At 42.2% G+C, this 23,688-nt stretch overlaps 1 protein-coding gene across 1 annotated transcript; it reads right to left on the bottom strand.

The window, feature by feature from the left end:
* Window positions 1-7,086: 7,086 nt before the first annotated feature.
* On the bottom strand, window positions 7,087-17,897 carry tshz3a (teashirt zinc finger homeobox 3a). Its single transcript, XM_027024149.3, has 2 exons — window positions 17,701-17,897; window positions 7,087-10,850 (listed from the first exon to the last, which is right to left on the bottom strand). The coding sequence occupies exons 1-2, from the start codon at window positions 17,738-17,740 to the stop codon at window positions 7,843-7,845; spliced, it is 3,048 nt and encodes a 1,015-aa protein (XP_026879950.2). The 5' UTR covers window positions 17,741-17,897; the 3' UTR covers window positions 7,087-7,842.
* Between the last annotated feature and the right edge of the window lie 5,791 nt (window positions 17,898-23,688).

Below are 23,688 nucleotides of genomic sequence, written 5' to 3' on the forward strand. Positions count from 1 at the left end.
GACTCAGCTTCAGGCCTGACTCCCTAATCAAAGTCCTGTCACATCTGTCAATAGCCTGCTATTGTGTCTGAACTGGCTGTGATTGATGTGAGCAGGGCTGGATGAAGGAATGGAATTTGAAAACATAAAACCCCCATGTGTTCCAGTGCAAGGGATTTACGCTCCGTGTAAACCTCGGAACACTACAGGAACTGTGAGGCATAAGTCAGGAATTTCCAAACAACACTGAAATATTATGGCACCTCTGTTGTATTCTATTCTATTACATGATCTACAAGATACTACTACATCTCACTGTCACTTATATGTTGCATTTGTATATGTATTGAATGTGTAGTATATATATTTGTATGTATTTGTATATATTGTACATATGTATACCTGTATATATATTCATACAAACAAACTAATATATATGTTTGTTTGTATGAATACACACACACACACACATATATATATATATATATATATATATATATATATATATATATATATATATATATATATATATATGAAGAAGATTCCAGGTGAGTAACTCAGTGTACTGTAGTAAGAGATGTAAAGATATTCAAAATTGTAGTATACAGAGTATCCAGAGAAACAGAACATTTCTGGCAAAGCTCCTTCATCAGCTGTGCAACCAAAGTGCATCAGAACTAGTAGTAGGAGGAGCCAGTTCATGTATGAAACAGTGGAAGCTTAACTCACAACATTCATTCACTGGGCTTGTAAAGTTCAGGTCTTTCTCTTTGAGTTTCCTAACTTCACTGCTGCCATAGCAACAAGTGGTGATGCAAACAGACATGTCATTAATGCAAACGGACATGTCATTAATGCAAACAGACATGTCATTAATGCAAACGGACATGTCATTAATGCAAATGGACATGTCATTAAAGCAAACGGACATGTCATTAATGCAAACAGACATGTCATTAATGCAAACGGACATGTCATTAATGCAAACGGACATGTCATTAATGCAAACAGACATGTCATTAATGCAAACGCACGGACATGTCATTAATGCAAACGGACATGTCATTAATGCAAACGGACATGTCATTAATGCAAACAGACATGTCATTAAAGCAAACGGACATGTCATTAAAGCAAACGGACATGTCATTAATGAAAACAGACATGTCATTAATGCAAACGCACGGACATGTCATTAATGCAAACAGACATGTCATTAATGCAAACGGACATGTCATTAATGCAAACGGACGGACATGTCATTAATGCAAACGGACGGACATGTCATTAATGCAAACACATGTCATTAATGCAAACGGACATGTCATTAATGCAAACGGACATGTCATTAATGCAAAGGGACGGACATGTCATTAATGCAAACGGACATGTCATTAATGCAAACGGACATGTCATTAATGCAAACGGACATGTCATTAAAGCAAACGGACATGTCATTAATGCAAACGGACATGTCATTAATGCAAACAGATGGACATTAAAGCAAACGGACATGTCATTAATGCAAACGGACATGTCATTAATGCAAACGGACGGACATGTCATTAATGCAAACGGACATGTCATTAATGCAAACGGACATGTCATTAATGCAAAGGGACGGACATGTCATTAATGCAAACGGACATGTCATTAATGCAAACGGACATGTCATTAATGCAAACAGATGGACATGTCATTAAAGCAAACGGACATGTCATTAATGCAAACGGACATGTCATTAATGCAAACGGACATGTCATTAATGCAAACAGATGGACATTAAAGCAAACGGACATGTCATTAATGCAAACGGACATGTCATTAAAGCAAACGGACATGTCATTAATGCAAACAGACATGTCATTAATGCAAACGGACATGTCATTAATGCAGTGTCCAATATATACATTGTGTGTGCATTTATTTATTTGTATATATATATATATATGTATGTGTATCGTATTTGCATTTGTATTTGAATTCTCTGAGGAGTCTAAAACTCTTTTGACTCTTGCATTTCTTTTTGGGAAAGGTTCATTCCCACATATCAAGCAAGAGCTTGGAATTCTGCCAGGTGAAAAATTAATCAGTGGCATCTTTTCTTTCCAGTGGAGTTACCTGAAGCAGGAGGGAAGAATAACAAAGAGGGGTTTGGCATGTTTTTTTGGGTTGTTTTTTTTTGCATATCGGACAGGTTGGAGTAGGATATGTCAAGAAATGAAGTAGGCAAAATCATATAAGTATGTTCTTCTGTGTGTGGAAGACAACATGTGTCAGAAACTCAGGAGTTGACTGTACCCTCAGCACACGATTATTAATGGATCTCAAAACCAAAAGAAAGCTCAAAGGAAACGAAGGGCAGGAAGCCCCGGAAGTCAGATTATTCAGAAGAGGAGATTTGACATTTACGGGATTAAGTAGACACCTGCGTGCCTGCTGTAGCCGTGAACATAATCCGTAGGATGAGACCAGTGCATCCAGGCATGAGGGGGCAGGCCCAAGATAATTATGCTTTAGCAGACATAAGTTCGTTTTGATGTCTACACGAGCAATCAAAAAAATAACAGCTTCCATTTTCACTGCTCATCATTACATTTAATTTCCAGAAGAAGATCGAGTATAACTGAATATACAGAGCAGACAGAATATGAAAAAAGAAACAGATCCGAAGACTTTTAAAAGGCAGCGAAAAGCACATTTCCACAGAACACAACCCAGAATGACCAAAACAACCCAGTACAGTGGTGCATTTCATAACGAGATGCTCTTTAAAAACCGTCGTGACGGAAAGCGTCCAACAACAGGCAGGAAATCAATGCTCAAACTCCTCATCCAACAGAGTAATGAGCATAATCCTTTCTTCTCTTTCTTTCCATAAAAAGAGAGGAGAAAAGCCAAGAATGGAGTGTCTGCCTTCTGATAAATAGAGGGGAGAGAGACTATTAGAGACACACAGACTAAAATTCTAGTGTCTCTTTGCACCAGTACTGGGTGACCCAGGCACTGTGTAATTTTCCACACTCTTACACACCTGCTCCTCATCAACTAATCAGCAGACATTTCACGAGTCTGCAGAGCCGATGCCGTAATTGACTGATTCTGTACAGAAGTCGTCATAGTTTTTTTAAATATGACTTCCAGTTTTATGATTTCCAAATGTTAGTTTGAACTCAATCCAGATGTGTCTTTATGAACCTGTAATAAAGACAGCCTCACACTAGACCCAGTGCAGATGGGTCACATACAGTTGACACTACTAGGGATGTTTTAAGGAAAAAAGTAAACCCTGCCAAGACTCTGATGTTCACAGATCAGACACAATTCCACACCTCTTTGACATGTGAATATTCTACGAGGCCGTCAGAAGAACCTCTCCAGCCTACACCCCTACAAACATTCGGCTTGGAGCTGGGATTCACTCACCCCATTTCTTAAGCATTTGAACGTTTTACGTGTTTATCAGCAAAGATGTTTTGAATCATCGCTATTTTCTAAAAGATTTTTTAACAAGGTGAAACTCCTTGCCAAGGATTCCATTGTTGTCTGGAGATAAACAAAGTGACGTTTCCTTCTGCCAGTGGCCCCCGCGTGGCTTTTGTTTATGTTGTGTCTTTGTGCCGCACCCCACAGAGGCGGCCTGTTCCCATCTTATCCTCCCTGTTCCCATCTTATCCTCCCTGTTCCCATCTTATCCTCCCTGCCAGCCGTGTGCCATTCTCTTTGTTTCCTTCCTTTTAATCCCCTTTTGTGTTCAAACTGTGCTGACGTTAATTGATTGTTTTAGGATCATTTCGCTTTCGTTTGTGCACTTGTTTTGTCTTTTCTTTTGTTCCAGTAAATGTTCAGTTTGAAGCTTGCTCTCATGTCCTCTTTGTGTGCATGATCTTGGCCTGGAGACAGTGACCACATGAGTGTACTGAACTCAGACGAAGAATCAGACAAATCACTGTATTCCAATAACAAGACAGAATAGGATAAACATATTTAGCTAAGCAAAACAATGTGAATGTGTAATTATATGGGATACGTAACAATGCAGGTGTTTTAATGATGTTCAATATCATATCAAGATGTACAGGCTATGCTGCATTAAAATAAATAAGACAACCTCCATCTGTGAGAATCTGCCTACACTTGTCCATTGCACACTGCATGTCCAATGATGTCCATGTTTGTAGGCTGTCTCCTTAATGAGTTTGTCCTCTGTTCAGACAGACACGTCTGCTGTAAACTTGCAAATAAATGGGACAGGAAGTGGAAGTTTGGCAGCTCCAAGCAGGCGTGTCTCACTGAATTGTCTCCCCTGCCATCTCCACATGAGCCGAATGGTCCAGGAGATCGTGAGCAGTGTGCACGTCAGGGATTTAACATTTAAAGCTGCCTAGGCATATGGTCAGAAAGACAGACAGAGACACCCAGAGGACAGTTACGAGACGGATGGCCCATTGCATGATTGTTGATATTGTTGATATATTTTATATCTCCACTATTGTGGTGTCTGTTGTCACCCAGAGGAGGACGGCCCCCTTTGAGTCTTGGCTCCTGTCAAGGTTTCTTCCTCGTGCTCGAGGGAGTCTTTCCTCGACACTGACACCCTTGGCTCGCTCGCTGGGGGCTTGGACTTGGACATTTGTAAAGCTGCTTTGTGACAACAGCTGTTGTAAAAAGCGCTATAGAAATACATTTGACATGACTTTGACTTGATAGAAAAGGAGAAAGTGTCTTTTCGGATTATTCTTCTATTCTACAGTGTTGAAAGCATCGGCATGTGAACGAACGCAACTGAGTCCGCCTGCCCACATACAATCACAAATCCTTCCCTCTCTTAATAGCTAGTTACTTTAATGAGGTTGAGGTTAATTATGAGGTTTCAAGTTAGTCACTGAGAACAGTTTATTTTCTAGTGGTGTCTTTCATGGAATACCTTGTTTTGTTTGTTAGTGCTGAACGGTGAGTGGAATAGTGCTTGGAACGGTGAACTACAACCTGCAGGTGACTGTAAAATATCCAACAACCTTTAGGTATAGTAATAAAGTTCATGTTTGTACCCTGAAGTGACACCTAAAGTGAGTATTAAAAAGACACTCAACATATGGCCCATGGTTAGTTCATTTTTCTAATTCACATGTCTTTTCACACGGGAGGAACACAGCGTATGTTAAATACTGAACATTTGACATTAGGTTGTTGTGAAAAGACTCCTATTGTCAGATAACCCTCCATAAACATAATGTGGAATGTAAGTTTTAATAAAGTAGATTGTTTTGTTGTTCTGTATAAATGTGATAGATCACATTTACACAGAGGGACCTCCCATACACAGCAGAGTGTGGGAGAGTCTAAAGTGAACATAGTTTTAGGCTACGACCCAGTGCGGGTGAGCTTTCACACACTCAGCGGCGTCTATCTTTGGAAATATGTCTTAAGGTAAAACATGTTTCTGATTCAGGAGGTCACGGATTCACGTGCAGCATTTGACATACTCGTGTCATTGAGCATTAAATGAGTGACACAGTTATGCCCTGAAACGAGTGTCTTTAGCAAATCTGTCATATATCAGGATCTAATGTTCCTGGCAGATCCCGGGGATGTCAGTGACAGGACGCGCAGCTGTATGGGCCGAGTCCCTGTTCTCCCCGTGCTTTGTGTTGGGTGATGTCACTTTGCTTCATGTTGTGCTGGTTTCATTTTCAACCCCTCCGCTGGCTCATTTTATTTAGGACTGCAGCACCAAAAGCATTTATAGCAACGGAACCCATTAGCACGATGCTCAAACGTGACCGGTGAGTGAGCAAAAGGACCCTGCAGGGTGTGAGAGTGACTGTCCCGGCTGACCCAGGATCAGTGGGCATGTGGGCTCCTCCTCCTCCGCCACACGAGCCACACATCTGGCCGAGCTGTGTACTGATCTCCGAACAGAGCGACAGACGGATCTTAACAAGCTGAGGTGGGAATCAATTTTGATGACACTTTTTACACAAAAATTACACTTTTTAGTGTAAAGTTTTTGCGATGGTTTTGGACAAAGACAGTTGCATGAAAAAGCAAAGGAAATTTGGTATTTTTGGTGGGATTGTGTGCTGTGTTTAAATGCATCCTGGTGCCTGTTAATACACAGAAAAATCTCCAGTGTTAAATATTTACCAGCTGCACATGACTGGAGGCTCTACGAGATGATTGGACACTGGACATTTTGCTTCTTCACATCGATATGAACAGCAAAAAAAAAGTCACACCATGTATGTGAGAATACCAGACCGCACAGATAAGACGCCGTTAGTACGACAGAGCAGCTTGTCATCAGCTCATTGTAGGAAACAACAAAAATGCATCTACCATAAACACAGGATATATATATATCTGCATTTGTTCGACTTCAATAATTTCTTTCCACTCCTGCGTTTTGATTTGCATATCTGTCAGAGTTCTTGTTTAAGCGGGTGCGATCAGACTGAAGCTAGTCACATTGTCAGAGCGCTTCCCTCGTTAATCAGAGTCCTTGTCATGGGCTGTCCACGCTGAGAGGACGTCCCTCCCTTACTTCCGTAGTCATATCACCATCACTGATATAAATGCTTCCACGTAGGTATTAGTTTGGCTAGAGCATCTAGTTCTCACCAAAGGCATCATGTTGGAAGTCACATTACCCAGTCATATCTAACTCATGTCAAGAAAATGCCAGAAATGAGATACAGGTGTTATAATAATTAACAATAATTAAGATAATTGTAATTCTCATTAAAATAATAAATGGTTTGCATGATCATTATTGCCCAATACTTATAATAAATGTATTAAATTATTTCTAAATTCTGTATTAAGAAATGATCATTTTGATGTAATAAATCATGCATAATCTCAGACAACTCTAGATCAAACAGAAGCTCCTCCACATAATTTAGATGAGTCTGATGGTAAATATTGTAACATAATTTGCATAATTTGCTGACCTGAAGGAATAATGGAAGCCAAATGATTACGTATTCCTGCATTTATGTCTCCATATAGAACCAGATTCACGTGAAACCACACTGCTAAAAAATAACTATGAGGTTTTAAACTAAAAAAGAAATATTTTTATGGTGTCAAAAAGAATATAGAAAAAAGTAAAAATCGATATATTATTGTTACAGTAACTTTACTAAAGTTAACTTTTTTTGCATTTTACATTATTGAAATAAATTTCATGCTGTTTAATGGATTTACATTCTGGAAAAAATCAGATATTTACATTCTGGAAAAAATCCATGTTCAGTTATGGAGATACAAATAAGCTTATAACAAAAACTACTGACAGATTGTAGAAATTCTGTATTGCAAAAACAAAAGCAGACAACATCAACAAATGTTGAATGTGAAGCTCCAAACAATCCTTCTGAAGAAACAAAGACTACAGCACATTTAACGGACAAATACACACTAAAATAATTCAATAAAAGTATGACACATTTGGCAATTTTTAGAATGATGAGGGTAGCGTTGTATGAATGTACATGCCTATTTGAACTGTATAAACCCATCAATGCCAAGAAATGCATACAGATTAATGCAAAAAAGAACACATATTATTTTAAGACAGTATGTTGCGTATTTTGAGAACATGAAAGCAGAATTAAATTTAAATATCGCTTCATGAAGAGGCATTGTGAGAGAGAATTCTTACCAGATTATATTTATGATTTATTTTTTTACATTACAAGACACTTTTCTATTTTTTAATCCACCTATGATACACATCCTGTGCAAATTACACAGATTTATATTCTGTATATGTCAGTTTTTATTAACTACTGACTACATGAGATGCATTGTGTCATGCCAAGTCAGCCATGACCCTTAGATCTAATATTACAGTGCTGGCTATAACTGTTCCTGACCTGCACCATGTGAGGAAGGAGACAGGGAAGTTTTTTGGGATAAAATCTTTGAATCTCTTACAACCTTTTTATTAAGGTTTTTGCAAGAAAACTTTGCCAAGTCCCGCATCCTAAACCCAAGATGCGACTCGAGGTGACAGAGGTACGTAGAACGTGTCTGGATTTGCATGGCACATTCACTACAGAAGAAAACAGGGTGGCCAGAGTCCACATATTTGAGAAACTTGGTTCTGCCCGTCCGCCTCAGCTGGTATTTCACGTTGGCGAGCCAGTGGCTGATGGTGGTCATTGAAAGCCCAGTAACACGCGAGATGACCATCCTTTCCTGAGGGCTCAAGTCTGATATGACGTACTTTCCTCCAGATATCTGCCTGAGGCCGGATGTGAACTGGGCTTGCAGGATCAGTAGGTGCTGGAGGTTCCAGTGAGACTGCCTGCCTTTACGTTTGTGCACCATGGATGCATCATCTCCCTCATTGGGAGCAAGGACACCTTCGACCTCAGACCGCACAGCATTATGGGAAGGTGCTGCTGGTTTGGACTTTGGACATCTGACCTCTTGGACCTTGGTACCGAGTGGGTCTGACAAATTCCTTAACATGTCCGATATATCCGAGAGGGCACTCTCATATGCTGGACTCACAGGACTGCACATTATTATATCAGTTAAATCCGTCCTAGTCATTCCAAGCGCAGAAGAGTTCAACACCTTTCCTTGTGGCTGTTGAGAAGTGGTTGCAAAATACCTCCTTTTTTTGCCCTTTGATAAATCTATTGGTTGGTCTTTGTCAATGTGATGGACATCTGGATGCGCTGGCTGTGGCGGTGAGTCTGGAGGAGGCACTGCCATGATGGCTCTCTCTGTGATACTACTGCTCATGTTCAGGAGCATGGTCATCGGGTCCTGCGCTGACCTCACCGGTTTAGCCACTTTTCCTAGATGAAGATTCATTACTGTCTGGAGGGCATTTATTGGACTAACAAAGGGCTGTTTTGGTTCTGGGTTAGTATTTACAGTATTTATAGTATTTACAGTATTTACAACATTGTCATACAAAGCTAGCATAGAGGTGGGGTCCTTTTTGAAACCTTCTACACATTTTTTTGAACTTCTCTCATCTGTGTTATTCCCATTATCAGCAACCTTGACATCTCTGCTCTCTGATGCTTCATATCTCGCTGAAGTGGGCGAACTGGATGCTGATGATTTCATGTCAGCACTTGTAAAGGGAGAGTTTATGAACTGCCTTCGTAGGGAAACTTGCTCATCAGGGCCCTTCATCTGTTCCTCAACGAACTCCTCCATCACTTTCTTACCCAGTCCCTCCACAGCATGCGGGTTCCCTCCAGCTGAAGCACCACCAAGTGGAGGAGACTGCGAGATTAACATTTTATCTGAGGACTGAATCTCTATACCAGGTACCAGTTGTTTTGTAGAGGAAAGGTGAGCTGAATTGTAGAGGAAAGACCTTGTGTTCTTCCCTAGCTGGTAGGCAGCATGAATGCTTGGGTATCCTCCCCAGCTTGGGGTACCCTTCTGCGCTTTGGTAATGGCAGACGTAACGGTCTTTTCCAGTGACTTAAGGATGTCAAGGTTCAATTTTGGACTCTCCTTTAAATCTTCCTCAGTAAGGTAATCAAATTTTGAGGATATATTGTATCTCTCCTCTGCATCATTTTTATTTGCCGATTCTCTGCAAATTCCTTTTTTCATTGAGACATTCTCTTGGTTGTCTTCCTGTGTACTGTTCTGAATGGAACAATGGGTTAGGGGCAACTTGATGGTTTCAGTTGGTTTAGATGGACCATCTGTCTCTGTTCGGGACTTCTCATCAGTTGTTTTAGTTTTAGCTTCATCTGCTATTTGAAGAGAATTCTTGCCTCTGACAAAGTGACCTGTCAGCATAATGTGGGCAGTTAACTGATGTAAAGATTCACAGGAACTTCCACACTCCATACATCTCAAAATATGAGACTTGGTCACAATATTTTGGTCTGTTTTGGTAATTCCAGAAACATGGGAGAAATTATCCTTTACCTGAGGCCCTTTAGAGTGTTTTTTCTGATCTGTGGCATTAAATTTAGTGACGTCTACTTGCATGGGTGCCCTCTTCCTAAACGAGGAAATAACCTTAGCAGCAGTGATGCTTGTTCCGGGTTCTTTCAGAGGCACGTTCTGGTAGTGTTTGGTCTTGATCATGTGAACGCTGAGGTCTTGCAAGGACTCAAAGGAATGTCCACAGTACATGCAGCGTAGTACCTTCTCGGCATCCTCCTTTCCCTCCATCTCCAGCAGGGAGCGTTTGCGTGGTTTGGACCAGCTCTTGGCACCTTGTCCTACCTTCTCATGGTTGTCATCACGAAAGTGGCCCGTGTCGTTCATGTGAACTGTAAGATCGACCAAAGTATCATACGATGCACTACAGCTTTTGCAGTGGAACTTGCTTGCGCCAGTGAAGATGGACCCGTAGAGTCTAGCACTTTGGCGGTAAAGTTGAACGCTGCTGAAAAGATTTGGCTCTGTTGCTGGGTGATGTTTTTCAGAAACCTGTTGCAAGGTTTTTGCAATTGCAGACTGGTGCCAATCGTAGCAGCTGTCCCCAGGACTGCTACTGCTGTTCTCCGATGTTTTCTCTACACACGGCTGAGGATGCAAACTCAGTGAGGACCAGCAGGAGTTTGAGAGAAAACTTTTAGAAATGGCTTTTATCTGTTCCAGACTATCTGAACCAAACACGAACTTTGCGGTTTCTCCATCAAGACTGTCTTCTGTAGGCTCAGCTGTATTTTTGTTTGGGCTGCTTTCAGTATCTGACATTGGTTCATTTGGCTCATGATTGTGTGAATTGTAGTTAGTCTCAGCAGAGGAGCACTGCTCAGTCTTTGATGTTTGGGAGACGTCATCCCTCCTGAAGTAATCATGACCCATTGGTTTCTTCTCGTCAACTCTTCTGTCCTCATTTTGTCGAACTGTCTCTTTAACATCATACACTAAAAAAGGAAGAGAGAAACATCAGAGAAGTTCACATAGTCACATTTTTAAATGAGTAAACTCAGGTATGGTAGTTCTTTATTTTGTGATGTATGTAGTTTTCTTATGCAGTGGTTCTGTAAAGAACAATGAGGATACTTCTACCTGGTTCAAAGGGGCAATTCTAACACCAGTGTAATAGTCACATCATTAGGCAATAATTGACGCCATCGTCCACTGAGGATGGTTGATGGCTGACATGGATGTGACATATGTTGCACAAGCTCAATTAATTAACAGTATTTCATGTATTAATTGAATAGTCATTGAAAAAAATGTATTAAAAAAAAAGTATATAAAAATTGCATAGTACCTGTGTAAGAATATCTCTTACTTTTACTTATATATCACCCATTTATTCTCCTATTATATATATATATATATGGTTCAATTTCGATCAATTTTGATTTCTGAACAATGTACAGAGGGTTATTGAGAAACTGAGACTGAATGTTTTACTTCAAACTCTACAAAGCTGTAAAGTTCACAAAGCAGACTATTACTGAGAATATGCCTTATTCTATCCCAATGAACCACTTGGAGAATAGATATGCAGGAAGCTGCTTTTCCTTCTCACACATCCCCACGTCTGCGGCCCAACACACCTGTGCCCAGGTGAAAGGGTGACAGGAAAGGAAAATGCAGACAGATATATTGAGAGGTTAACGGGAAAGACACGGGACAGCAGTCACACTGAACCTCTCTTGACGCCCGCTCACCTTGGACAGGTGACCTGAGGCGAGAGAGGTGTCTGACCGATCTAAGAGGACATGGTCACTGCAAACCCCCTCCCCCAGTGTTTCTAGCGCCCACCAGCCGAGTGTCCCCTGGGACGGACTGTCCTTCTGCTTGTCCCCCACGACGCTGCCACTATGTCTCCGCACATGAGATAGTCGCTCTTTTGGAAGCCACATGAGCTTGCCCTTCTCTGCCCTTTCTATCCATTCTTGATTTGTATGCACCATTGTGGTCAAGTTGCCTACATCAGATTGTTTTCTGTTAGACGTGCCAGATATTTTGGCGCTAATGTGTAGCCAGTTCAGACGTGTCAAAACGTCCCCGTAATCCCTCGCCCTGTCTCGTCCTGATTGTACGTCCGAGATCTAACAGGACAGGGAGTGTTAAATCACAAATAGCTCTCATTTCAAATGATAATATACAATCTTGCGAGCCTGCGCTTCTCTCATTTAGTGTCTCACTACATGTCAGCCAGGACGCCTGCAGGACTGGAGCTTTGCGGGGTAAATGGCAGGTGCAGGCCAGTTTTATTCCCCCTCTAGATTTGGACTGTCACTAGGTATCCATTACCTGCCAATCTTCTCTGATCAGTTGCGACAGCCCTGATCAAAAGATGTCGTTTAAACTGCCTGACTTGGCATGGGTTCCAGCGTGGCTCATATAGTGGGTGAACCAGGTGTAAATACAATGACATTATCATTTTCTTGGCTCCTCATATCCCAAAGACAATTACAGTGACACCCAGAGGACTCCAAACACAAAATTGCTCTTTTCTCAGACAAATGTATTTGATCCCACAATTTTTTATTTTTTTTTACTGTGATAAAGAACAACCACCCAAGACTCAAAAACGCAACTCAGATTACATTTGGATAAAAAATCTAATGATAAATATTTTTCATCGCACGATAAAAGTTATGTTGATATCAAAGGTAGACTTATAATTTCAAGTCCAGAAAGAAAGTAAAGAAAAAAGGAATGAACTCTTTTGAAAAATAATCAAAATTGCTGAACAATGCAATCAGAAAAAGGGTCCGTTATGAAGTTAAATGCAATTTTAATACATCTCAAGAGCGAACTACCATAAGCAATTATTCTCACAGGTCTGATTGACAACCGAGGTAATTTATTTAGTTAATAAAATGTGATGTGTGCAATGAGCTCTAACAAAAAAAGGGAGAATTTACAGACATCCATTTCTTTTGATTTATGCAACTATTATGTCTGGTTTCACATGCCAAGTCATCGGGCCTCACACATTTCTAAAAGAATCACACTTAAAGCCAAGCAGAAGGATTCACTTAGTAGTGGCCAATTAGTCCTGCTGACTAAAAGGTTTATAGTGTGAAACACAAAGGATTAGGGAAATAAAGACACACAAAATCATTTGAATAATCACCAATCTCCGCTTCTCTCGCACCCAAAACACCACCCTGGAGATTTTACTCCTCTCCACTTGCAGGAAGGTGGAGGTTACAACATCCACCCAATATAGCTGACTTTGTAGTGACATTAAGGAGTATATAATAAAAATTATGCAGAGTGCAGTCAGTGTGAGATTCTTAGATTAAGGTACAACCCTACAAATCTGCGCTTTCCATCGATTCAAATCAACTACTGGACACACGGTTCAATTCAGTGCCAGAAAGACCCATTTTACCCACAATTCTTTTCTAAAGATGAAAGGATTTATGTCCCATGCTGCTGGAATGATAAGTTGGGCTGGGAATGAATTGGAAAACTGTTTGTGCCCGAGGTGATGCTAATGGAGTGATTTATCCAAGCAGAATATCAAGTCAGTAAGATTACAATCAGTCTTTTGAGTCATGACTAGATGACAGGCGTGTCCGAATCCCACTCAGGAATCTGCCTTGGGGTTTCTGTTTCCACAGGTGAAACGTAGACAAACTCCTCCACTGGGCCTTGGCTTCTCAGCAAGTCTTCAAGAAAATGAGATTACTGTAAAAAAAAAAGTTAAGTCTCCTACCCCCAAGTCTCCTATCACCTGGAGAAGCCAAATCGCAATCAAGGTGTCAACGGACAATATATCAATTCAAACGGAAAAGAACAATTCCTGGTAGATGGTAAACAAAGACTTCCATTGCTCTTTATTCTGCCGTGTCTGTCTACCTCGGTGAGGAACGCGTCAACCTGACCATTTACGGTAAAGTCAAAAACACAAAGTTCCATCTGCGCAGAAACTCTGCATGCCACAAAATGCCCTTTCAAGGGACGGATGTCTAATTATCACTCTGCATGCCTTTGATTCATTTTCCTCCCCTGACAACGGTGCGTCTGATCTGACTGAGCTGCCAAGGCTGACTGGCAGAGTTTGTGTGCAAGTCAAAGCCAGCAGCTGCTAAGATGATGGCCTGGCAACAAAAGGTTCTGCAAGATGGATTTCAATCATAATTCCTCTCTACAGGGAAAAGGTGAGTGGTGGCGAATGGAAAAATTAACATAAAAACAGGAAAAAAGCTCTCTCTGCTTCTGTCAAGCAGAGCTTTGGCCCCAAGTAACACTCTGTTAATGAGCTCACCCACTCCAAATGGAGTTCACACACACTGACACAGGCCCAGTGTCAGCAGGGAGTTAGTTTAGGCTAAAAACACGAGGCTCCAGAAACAACTCGGCACTGACCACCCGGCAGACAGCTGGTGTCTGGTAAAAAAGCGTGATAAAGAAAGGCCATCCATCATAAAGCACACATCTAAGGCTCAGTCTCTGCCTCGCTGACTCTCATGTTACAGGCTTACATGGCCCGTCTAAATAATATTCACCGTGATGAATGACCCCGTGAGCCTCCTACATCCCATTAATCTCCTTCTTTAGAGGCGCAACCGTCAGAGCTGCGGGTTCACGCCGAGGCCAGCCAAGCTGGAGTGATGCGTGCCACTCCGAGCCAGGAATGCACAGGCATGAGCACGTGCTTATATGAGCATGAATACACACACACACGCACACAGGCACGCATGCACGCACACACATGCATACCCACGTATGCACGCACACTCTTGCACACTTGCTCTTTCACTCTATCAACATGTAATATATATCTATTAAGGTCCGACTTTTTTTGCAGGGTCTCCCATGTCTCGCTGTCGCACGACAATCTCAGAGCTGTCGTCTGGATTTTCAGAACTGCTCTCCCTGCCCGCTAAAACTTAACCGACTGTGTTACTCAGCACCGTTTCCATTTTTCCCTTTAACAAGCTCCTTTCTCTCTCTCTCTTTTGTGGTACTTCTCTTCTCCTTCCGCTCCGCCCTGTGTGTCTGGAAAAGCGTGTGATAGATGACGAGTGTCAGAGTGTCAGAAGTACAGGGTGGATTCATGATTAACGACGCTGCTGAAAGACCAATAGACAGTTTGGCATGGCGCTGATCTTCTCCACTAGGGTTTGGTTTCTGGACCCCGGAGGGACAGACTGACTCACTTTCCTAAAAATGGAGACCAAATGAAACAGCACCTCCCTGGAGAAAGAAGACACATTCCTTTTCTGCAGAAGAGAAGACTGATGTCTCCATTGTCATCAAAGTGAAGCAAAGTCAGTCTCAGTCCACAATTATGAAGCTTTTGTGTAATGACATTTAGAAGGCTATGAGACAATAGGTGTGTTTAATTGGTGCTATATATATATATATATATATATATATATATATATATATATATAAATTTTTTTCTGATGACTTGGGACTATTTTTCTTTGTCCTGTTATTGTCCTGTCATAATGGCATCTAAAGAGTGTCTAAAAACTCTTGTAGGTTCAGGTGGGAGGGCTCTGTTCGGGAGGGAGGAGTCTATTCGGGTGGGAGGAGTCTGTTCACCTCTCCTCATCCTGCCATTATGTCACAACGCCAGAGCTGTCATGGCGGAAGTCAGTCCTGTGTGACAGAGCTCAAAAGTATAACGCACACGTCAGTCACCACAGGAAGCCAGGTCGTTACGCATATTCATTACAGACGCAAGGTGAACTGACCTACTACATCACTCATTGCACGAACGCCTGATGAATATTCATGATGTTATAACTAAGGATTAAAACAATCGTCTCTACTCCTTCAGAAACAGCAATTGTGCACATACTTACATAAAATACTAGACACACCAAAATAGTAAACACAAACTTTAATGTCTGACTGGGTGTGTGTGTAGATACATCACTTTAATTCTGGTTTTAAGGTATTTTAGCAGAGCGGATATATAAACAGGTTTCCAGTGGTGTGGAGGCTGGTGGCCATGACTGCAGGCATGTCTGGTTATGTTGACACGCTTTGTGATTACAAAATGGTGGGTTGCTAGAACCACCCCTCTATGTCATCACCTCCATCATCAAAAAGCCACGTGTGCGTCACTCACTCACGCCCATCTGAGGGCTGCCTACCCGGCTGAGCCCCCGTGCGTCTCGCTCCTGACAGGTGTTGACCCTACCCGTGGAGACGGTCCGCCAGGCTGGACTCCAGCCTCACAGCTTGCGTGGGAGTTGGATCAGACCTTCTGGGGAATATTTTGGTTAGACTAGCCCTTAATAGCGTTGTATTTGTGTCTGATGAACTCACATTAATCACCCATGAAAGACAAGGCTGGAAAAACAGCACACAGCGCTTAAAGGGCTTGTAAGGTACTTTGAATGTGGATTAAACACACACGCATGTAGCTTAAAGTAGCTGGAGGTATCGACTCTTACAGCATTGGAGCGGCTACATTCCAGACAGGTACCAAAGCCAATTTTTCACCTGAAGTGCTACATTAGGTTAAAGTAATAGCAAAGCCTAGCAATAGCGGCTAATATCAAGTTTATTACATCAAAGCAGCCAAAACCTAATCTGACTTGGTGACAGCGTGTACTGCCTGTCATCTCCAGCCATTACAGCTGTCAGGAACCCATCAAATTTACAGCTAATTATATGTGCACTAACGAAGCTGGTAAAATAACTTTTCTTTTTACAAGGCTCCCCAAGGGAGGGGAGGAGAGGGGAGGCACTTACAAAGGGAGGAACAGAGAAAGACAGCAACAGATACATGCAAACATTAGGTTACTAAACACCTAACAAACACCTACTGAACACCTTAAAACCTGCCAAACACCCATTCCTTATCATTGTACTTTGTCATTTTTTTCCTTTATAGTTGAGTATGATTTTTTTTTAAATTCTAATATCAATTATAATTATAATTATAATAAATAATAAAAGCATTTCAGTCCTACTTATAAACCAATTTCCGGTGCTGTCTGATAGCCATAAAAATGTATAGATACCACTGACACAATAAAAGCCCGAAAGGCATATGGGAAAAGAACGAGAGCACTCACGTGGCCTCGCGCTGATTGACCATTAAGGCCTTTGATGGATGAGGCTGTCACGAGGATAACAATTAAATCCAACATGAGACAAAGCTGTTCTGACAGGCCAGTCTAACGGAGCAAGCCATACCCTTCCATTAACCCCCCACATACACACACTTACTCATACACATGCACACACTTACACACACACACGCACGCACGCACGCACACACACACACACACAGAGACACAAGCCTATTGTCAGATCTGTTTCCTTTAAATAACAGTGGCTGTTATTCGTAAAACAACATTAGAAACTTTAAATGTTTACGGCAAATAAACCAGACCAATCAGGTTTACTTGTCATAACAGGACAACGTCTGCCATATTTCGGAATTTTACTTATGCTATTTCTGAGTTAGTCTCGAAATAAGCGGATCCATTCGTAGAATGAGCTGAGAGCACGCAGAGACCGTGCTCGCACCTCTCAGGGTAGTAGAGAGTTCCCAAGTTCTATCATTGAGAGTCTGATAATGTTATTATAAACACGTTATTATAAATAAGGTCTGGGGAAAGGTACAGCAGGTGTGATCTGGCCCTACAACCAGCAGGCCAAGGCTAGGCGTATAAATGTATACCTCATTTGTCTTACCTTAAAAACTCAAACTTAACAGAGTAAAATGAACAAACAAGTCATGAATCTCTAAGCACAAACGTAGAAATCTAAAGAGGAAATACACAATCAAGCGAAAAATCATTGCAGCGAACGGAGCAGACGACAGCCTACCTGCCGCGCGCTTCGGCGTGTGCTGTTTCCTTCTGGGCATACTACTTCAAACCTCTCGCGAGCCCTGCAGACAGAATGAAGTGGTCTGCTCCTCTCCAACCGCGAGCCTTATTCCAGACCAAGCACTGGGCTGGCGCTGCACTGGCGAGCTCGCGCAGGTGACGCGCGCCGATCTGCGCTCCTTTGTTCAGCACTCACGCGCCCGAACTGTAAACGCACTCGGTGGGACCGTCACGCCTCGGAACGCGCCACGAGCTTGTCACGCCACTCAAAAGTCTGCAGTGGAGATTTGCCTGAGCGTGCAACTGTCGGACACTCCCACATCACATTTTGTGTTGCAACAGCACACTTGATATTGCAGACATTAAAACTGGGCTGACCGCTTTAATATTGAAATAGTCAAAGCGAATAAACAAACTTAGCTAGAGAGTATGGCATTAACCAATTTCAAATCATTTCACAAAACTCATTTTAAAAAATGCCTAAATGTGGATCAGCAATCACCGGGATCATCAATGTCAATGTCATACAATATGTTATTTACGTTTATTTGGGTTTAAGACGGAAAGAAACACAGTTTGCACGCCTAAAAATGCTTGTGACTAAAATTTGTGGGTTTGATTGTGATGGACGTGTAGCGGTTAATAAACACTGAATAGGATCCTGAATATTTAATGAAAGCTATTCGGACTGGAATTCTGGCTTCCTTTAACTACATCACAGCATTTCTTAATGCTTTGTTCTTTATTAACGTGTTTTGGTGTCTTTTAAGGTGGCTAGTGTAGAATAATTAAGATGTGGGGTGGGCCCTTTAACCCAGAGAGAGACTACATTCTTTAATTATTTACCAATTAAAGAATGGCAAATAATGTTACTGTAAGTGTTAAACTCAGATGCAGATCCTCTACGTTTAACATTTACAGTAACAGGTCACACCCAAACCTACACCAAAGTCATATTAGTTATATTATGGTCATATGGTTGTATTAGTAGTCTCAGAATTAAGATGGAGGGAGTATTACAAGCACTGCTATACACGATTAACAGAAAGTATGGCAGGCAAAACCCTAAAATTACAACTGATTCAGCTTTCAGCATCCAAAGAATCTTCACCTCGGTCTACATGAAAGTCCCTTCTCCTCGGCGCTCAAACAAGAGCACAAACGCGTGCAGGGAGAAGCGTGACCACTGTCCCTATTTCAGTCGGGAATGGGCTGGAGACTGAGAATCAACCCGAGCCATTCAGTAATCGATAACGACCCAAGAGGAGCACAAATACTGGCAAGGAAAGAGACACTTTATGTGCTGTCTGAACTGCTTATGGAGAGACAATTTCCGCCCTCAGCGGAAAAACTAATCCATCTTTATTGTGGAAGTCAAAAAGATAATGCGTAATTACTGGTGTGTAAGGCACACTGCAAAACGTAAAATGAGTTGAATTTGTATCATGAATTTTAATCATTGAATCATTTGATTATTTTTTTGCACTGGCTTTCTTATGTCCAGCAGCCAAAGAATGAACCACCTGCTCAATTACAAATTTTTACCATATTTATGTGGTAATGACCAATGCCAAGTCCCACGTACACGCTGAAGAGCTGCAGGTATGATGGTGACATTAGAGGAGCGTCCCCTGTTCTCCTCCGCGCACACACCTGTCACTACGCGTCTGAAACCAGAAGGGACATCTGCCAGCAGGATGCTGTCTTCCCAGAGTTCACAGCAGTGTGCGTTGGAACCACGTGTCCATCAGTGGTGTTGTGACGGCTCCGTTTGGCCTCCCGCCGCCCTCGCTCAGCTCATGATTCCAGAGGTCCTCTCCTCTGGTTTGATCTGTGACAAGCAGGTGACCTTTCCCCCAGTCAAGTGTCAGGCTCTGTAGCGTCATGCTCTTGCAGTGCGTCAAAGCAACACGCCTCACCTTCAGCAGCTCGGGTTCGCGCAAGACAACCGCAAATCTCTTAGCGGGAGCCGATAGGAGAGGTTACGATGGGCTGACTGTTGCTAACAGAAGAGGAAAATGTTTGGACTCTTATTTTGATTTGAACTGATAATGCAAATTCGCAAAGAAGAGCCTTGAGGAGTGTAAATCTTTTCATGCTGATAATGATGAGAACTGCATGAGACCTGCATGAGACCTGCATGAGACATGCTAGTCTGCATGCCTTACCCTCATTGTTCAGAAGATACTGATGCCTTCTGTGTGTATAAATCACACAAATAACTCTGAAATCCTGAAAGTTTCAGTTCTTCTGCGCTCTCAGCACCCAAGAGCATGTAGACGGCTAAGGCACATAGTTCTGCACAGACCTTCAAAGTAGAGTGATGGATTACGCCTAATAACTATATTATTCTGTTTTACTATATTGTCTTATGGCCTTGATGAATACTATAAGGAGAGTTCACATGCAGCACAGTGAGCCACACACACACACACACACACACACACACACACACACACACACACACACAATCTCTAGGCAAAAGCCTAAAAAACCATTTCACTGCGAGTTATACTGTGTATGACTATGTATGTGACAAATAAACCAAACTTGAACTTGAAAGCTACATGCTGTAGTGAATATCGTTGCATGCCCATAATGTCGCCATAGAAATTAATTTTTTTCTTTCTTTCTGAAAGGATTGCATTAAAGACACACCCATTGACAACATTGCATAGGTAATTAAATCTTTGTCTTAAAATATAGATGTGCAGATGGAGAGTACAGTAAAAATGCAAATCCTTCACCTTTAACCGCTGCACGTTTGACAGTGACGCGGGTTCGTGCTCAGGTAGGCCCCGTTGTGGGTTGAGCTCCGCCAGGTGAGGGGTTGCCAGGGCCGTATGGTAGCACTCCCACCACTGGCAGGTTGTCAGTGGGAGATGTGTGTCAGCCTGTCTGTGGGCTGAAGGATGACCCCTCCGGATTGCCGGGGCTGCTCCAGAACTGCCATCTGTGTCTCTCAGCGCTCGCTGTGACAGCAGACACCATGTCTGAGACACATCAGCCTTGTCTACAGGTAGGTCTGCCTTGCGTGCTCATGTCAAGCAGGGGGGAGGGGGCAGATGGGTGGGTGTGTGTGTGTGTGTGAGGAAATGTGTCCTTCTCTCTCTCTAAAGGTGTGTGAACATGTAAACAAGATGGAAGGGTTTGTTGTGAAAGGTGTCTTGATTTGACGTGACAAGCACATGCAAAAATCATAATGTAGTAGTGTGTTTTTCTCTGGTCTGTTGCGTGTTTTGAGAGTTTAGCATGGTGTGATGGGGTTGAAGGCTCAAGGTTACGTGTTTGTGTTTGTAATAATGAAAGGTGCGCGTAATGAGCTTTGGAGGATATTTTCACTGCATATCCTTCATCTATGACATAAATGCATTTTTGCAATTAACTCTCCTTGTTGATGGGGCAATTTAGTTTGATGTGCGACTGTTTTAGAGGGCAAAATATCTATCAGTTTCTCCGGAGGAAGCATACAGCACATATCACCCACACTTTTCATAATACATAATTTTGTAAAACAAAAAAAGTTAAGTAGTTATAAAGACAGATGAGATGGGAAGAGGCTTATTTACTTTTACTCCACACGAACCAAACAGGAGTGGTGACTGATCTTCAGTAGCAATAACTGTAATAGAAATTTGAGGAAGAGGATCTGATTATGATCTGATTATGAATTGATTATGAACTGATTATGATCTGATTATGATCGGATTATGAACTGATTATGATCTGATTATGACTTGATTATGTTCTGATTATGATCTGATTATGATCTGATTTTGCCGTGCATAATAAGTGTATGGTTTGGAATGCTAGGATTTTCTAACACTACAGTTACCATACGATCACAGCTGCCCCAGTGCTGTATGTCTTACCTGAATTCCCACACAAAATGTGTATTTATTCATGATAGAAAAAATATGCATAATCTTGAGCTGGTGAATAAATAATATAATCCAGGAGTTTCATTTTAATATAAATCTGGAAATGAGTGACAGAATTAGCATTAACCCATACCTCCACAAGTTCAAAAATGCAGACTCCATTTTTGCATGAAACACCAAAAAGTTTATAGTCATGGTGACTGGAAACTGGTCACTTAAAGAGATCACATATCCACCACACCAAACTGGTCTGTCTATTCATCTGATAAACAATTCTTAAATAGGCTTTGATCGGAAACCAACAGCGGCCAATTCACAAACATACTCAACAATCCACAACTCGGTTAACCAACTTTCCCTCATTTCAGGAAGGTCTGGAATGCAACAATAAGGCTTAGGACTTATTACTTTAGTAGGAGACAGAGATTCTCCCTGATTCTCGTGTGCTTCTGAAATAATACCCCTCTGGAGTCGGACTCCTGTGGTCCCTACAGAGCTGCCATAGCTGAATTCTCCAAATGGCCATTCTAAGATCATTCAACATGCTTGTAAAATCCTGAAAGTATCTGTGTCATGTTAATGAAACACAGTTAGCAGACTGCTGTATCATTGCAATCTATAACACACACACACACACACACACACACACACACACTACGCTGAGAATTGCGGTCTTCGTTAACATGTTATTGGTATCCATATTTGCTCTTGTTAATTCACTTTAAATCAAACAGCATTTTGTTATAAAGTGTAGCTTATGAAAACAAATGTATGAACCTGTCTGAACACAGACTGCGATGGGATGTTAATCGTTCATACTCTCTATCTGCACGCGACGAAGTACACTTTAAAAACAAACACATATATGCATCTACGAACAATTGTGAATCATCGGGAAAACATGACTGGCGCAGACTAAAGAGGAGCGCGAGGCTCCCGTACGGAGGCGACAGATCTGCGTGCTCAGCGCTGTTTGTCTGCAGTAATTCATCACGGCTCTCTTAAATATTGAAAGCACAAACATCCGTCAGCAGCCTTCTGTCAATGGCGCTGCTGCTTTAAAAGAACACCAGCATAATTTCACACCAGGAGCCCGCGCGCCGGGCCACTGACTCCTAAATGCACGTGACGCGCACATTGGCTCAGTTAGAACAAAAGCGGAAACAGTGGAGGAGCGACTGCAGCGCATTAACACCAACGCGTGTTGTTTCTCTAGCAAATGTGCTTTATATCACTCGCGTGGCACAGACGCGCTACCGACAGGACACCATTTCACGCGGGGGATAATCGCTCATTCGTTCCTCCGCGTGAGGGGTGTACTGGCTCCTTCATGCGGAGCCACCGCGCGCCAGGGTTGTCTCGTTTGCCAGTCATGTCCTGCATTTGCACCGGACGAGCGCGGACGGGCAGACGAGTGCGTGCGTCACGTACAATGACACGCGTGCCACTTCGCTGCGCGACTGTCGAGAGAGCCGAACGCGTGACCTGGGCGGACAGCGCCCTGGCCTCTCTCAGCGCGTGAGTGAATGACGCTCCTCATCCTCACAACCTCCAGGAGCTTATGACACCAGTGACACTTCATCGCCACGATGGGCCCGAGTGCACTTACGACTCGGTGTGTTTGGCCTGCAAAACAGCATTTCATCACTCAGATCTGAACCGAACTGAAGCCTCTGTTTCTTCAGTACGATTATGTTAACCCAGCAGTTTGATTCTAAATGAACATGTTTAGGATGGTAGTGTCTAAATGTTTTAACTGTACATCACTCAAAGAAAGACTAGTATTTGACAAGTAATCAGAAGGTTGCTGGTTCAAGTCCCACCACCAACATGGTGGCTCAGTGGTGAAGGTACTGGACTAGAAATCAGAAGCTTGCCAGGGTTGCATCCCTTGAGCAAGACCCTTAACCCTCAATTACTCAAGTAGTGCTCAGTCAAAATTGTAAGTCGCTTTGGATAAAAGTGTTTATAAAAGATAAATTCCATAAATGTAAATGTAAACAGCCACGACAGCTTGAGTTTAGCATAAAGTCACAATCAACCACGCGGCCCTGGCCACACTGAGAAAGCACTCTAGCGCCCTCTGCTGACCAACCTGAACTAAG

This window comes from Electrophorus electricus, chromosome 6 (genome assembly GCF_041902795.1).
Source record: "Electrophorus electricus isolate QZ-2024a chromosome 6, ASM4190279v1, whole genome shotgun sequence".
Taxonomy (NCBI): Eukaryota; Metazoa; Chordata; class Actinopteri; order Gymnotiformes; family Gymnotidae; genus Electrophorus; species Electrophorus electricus.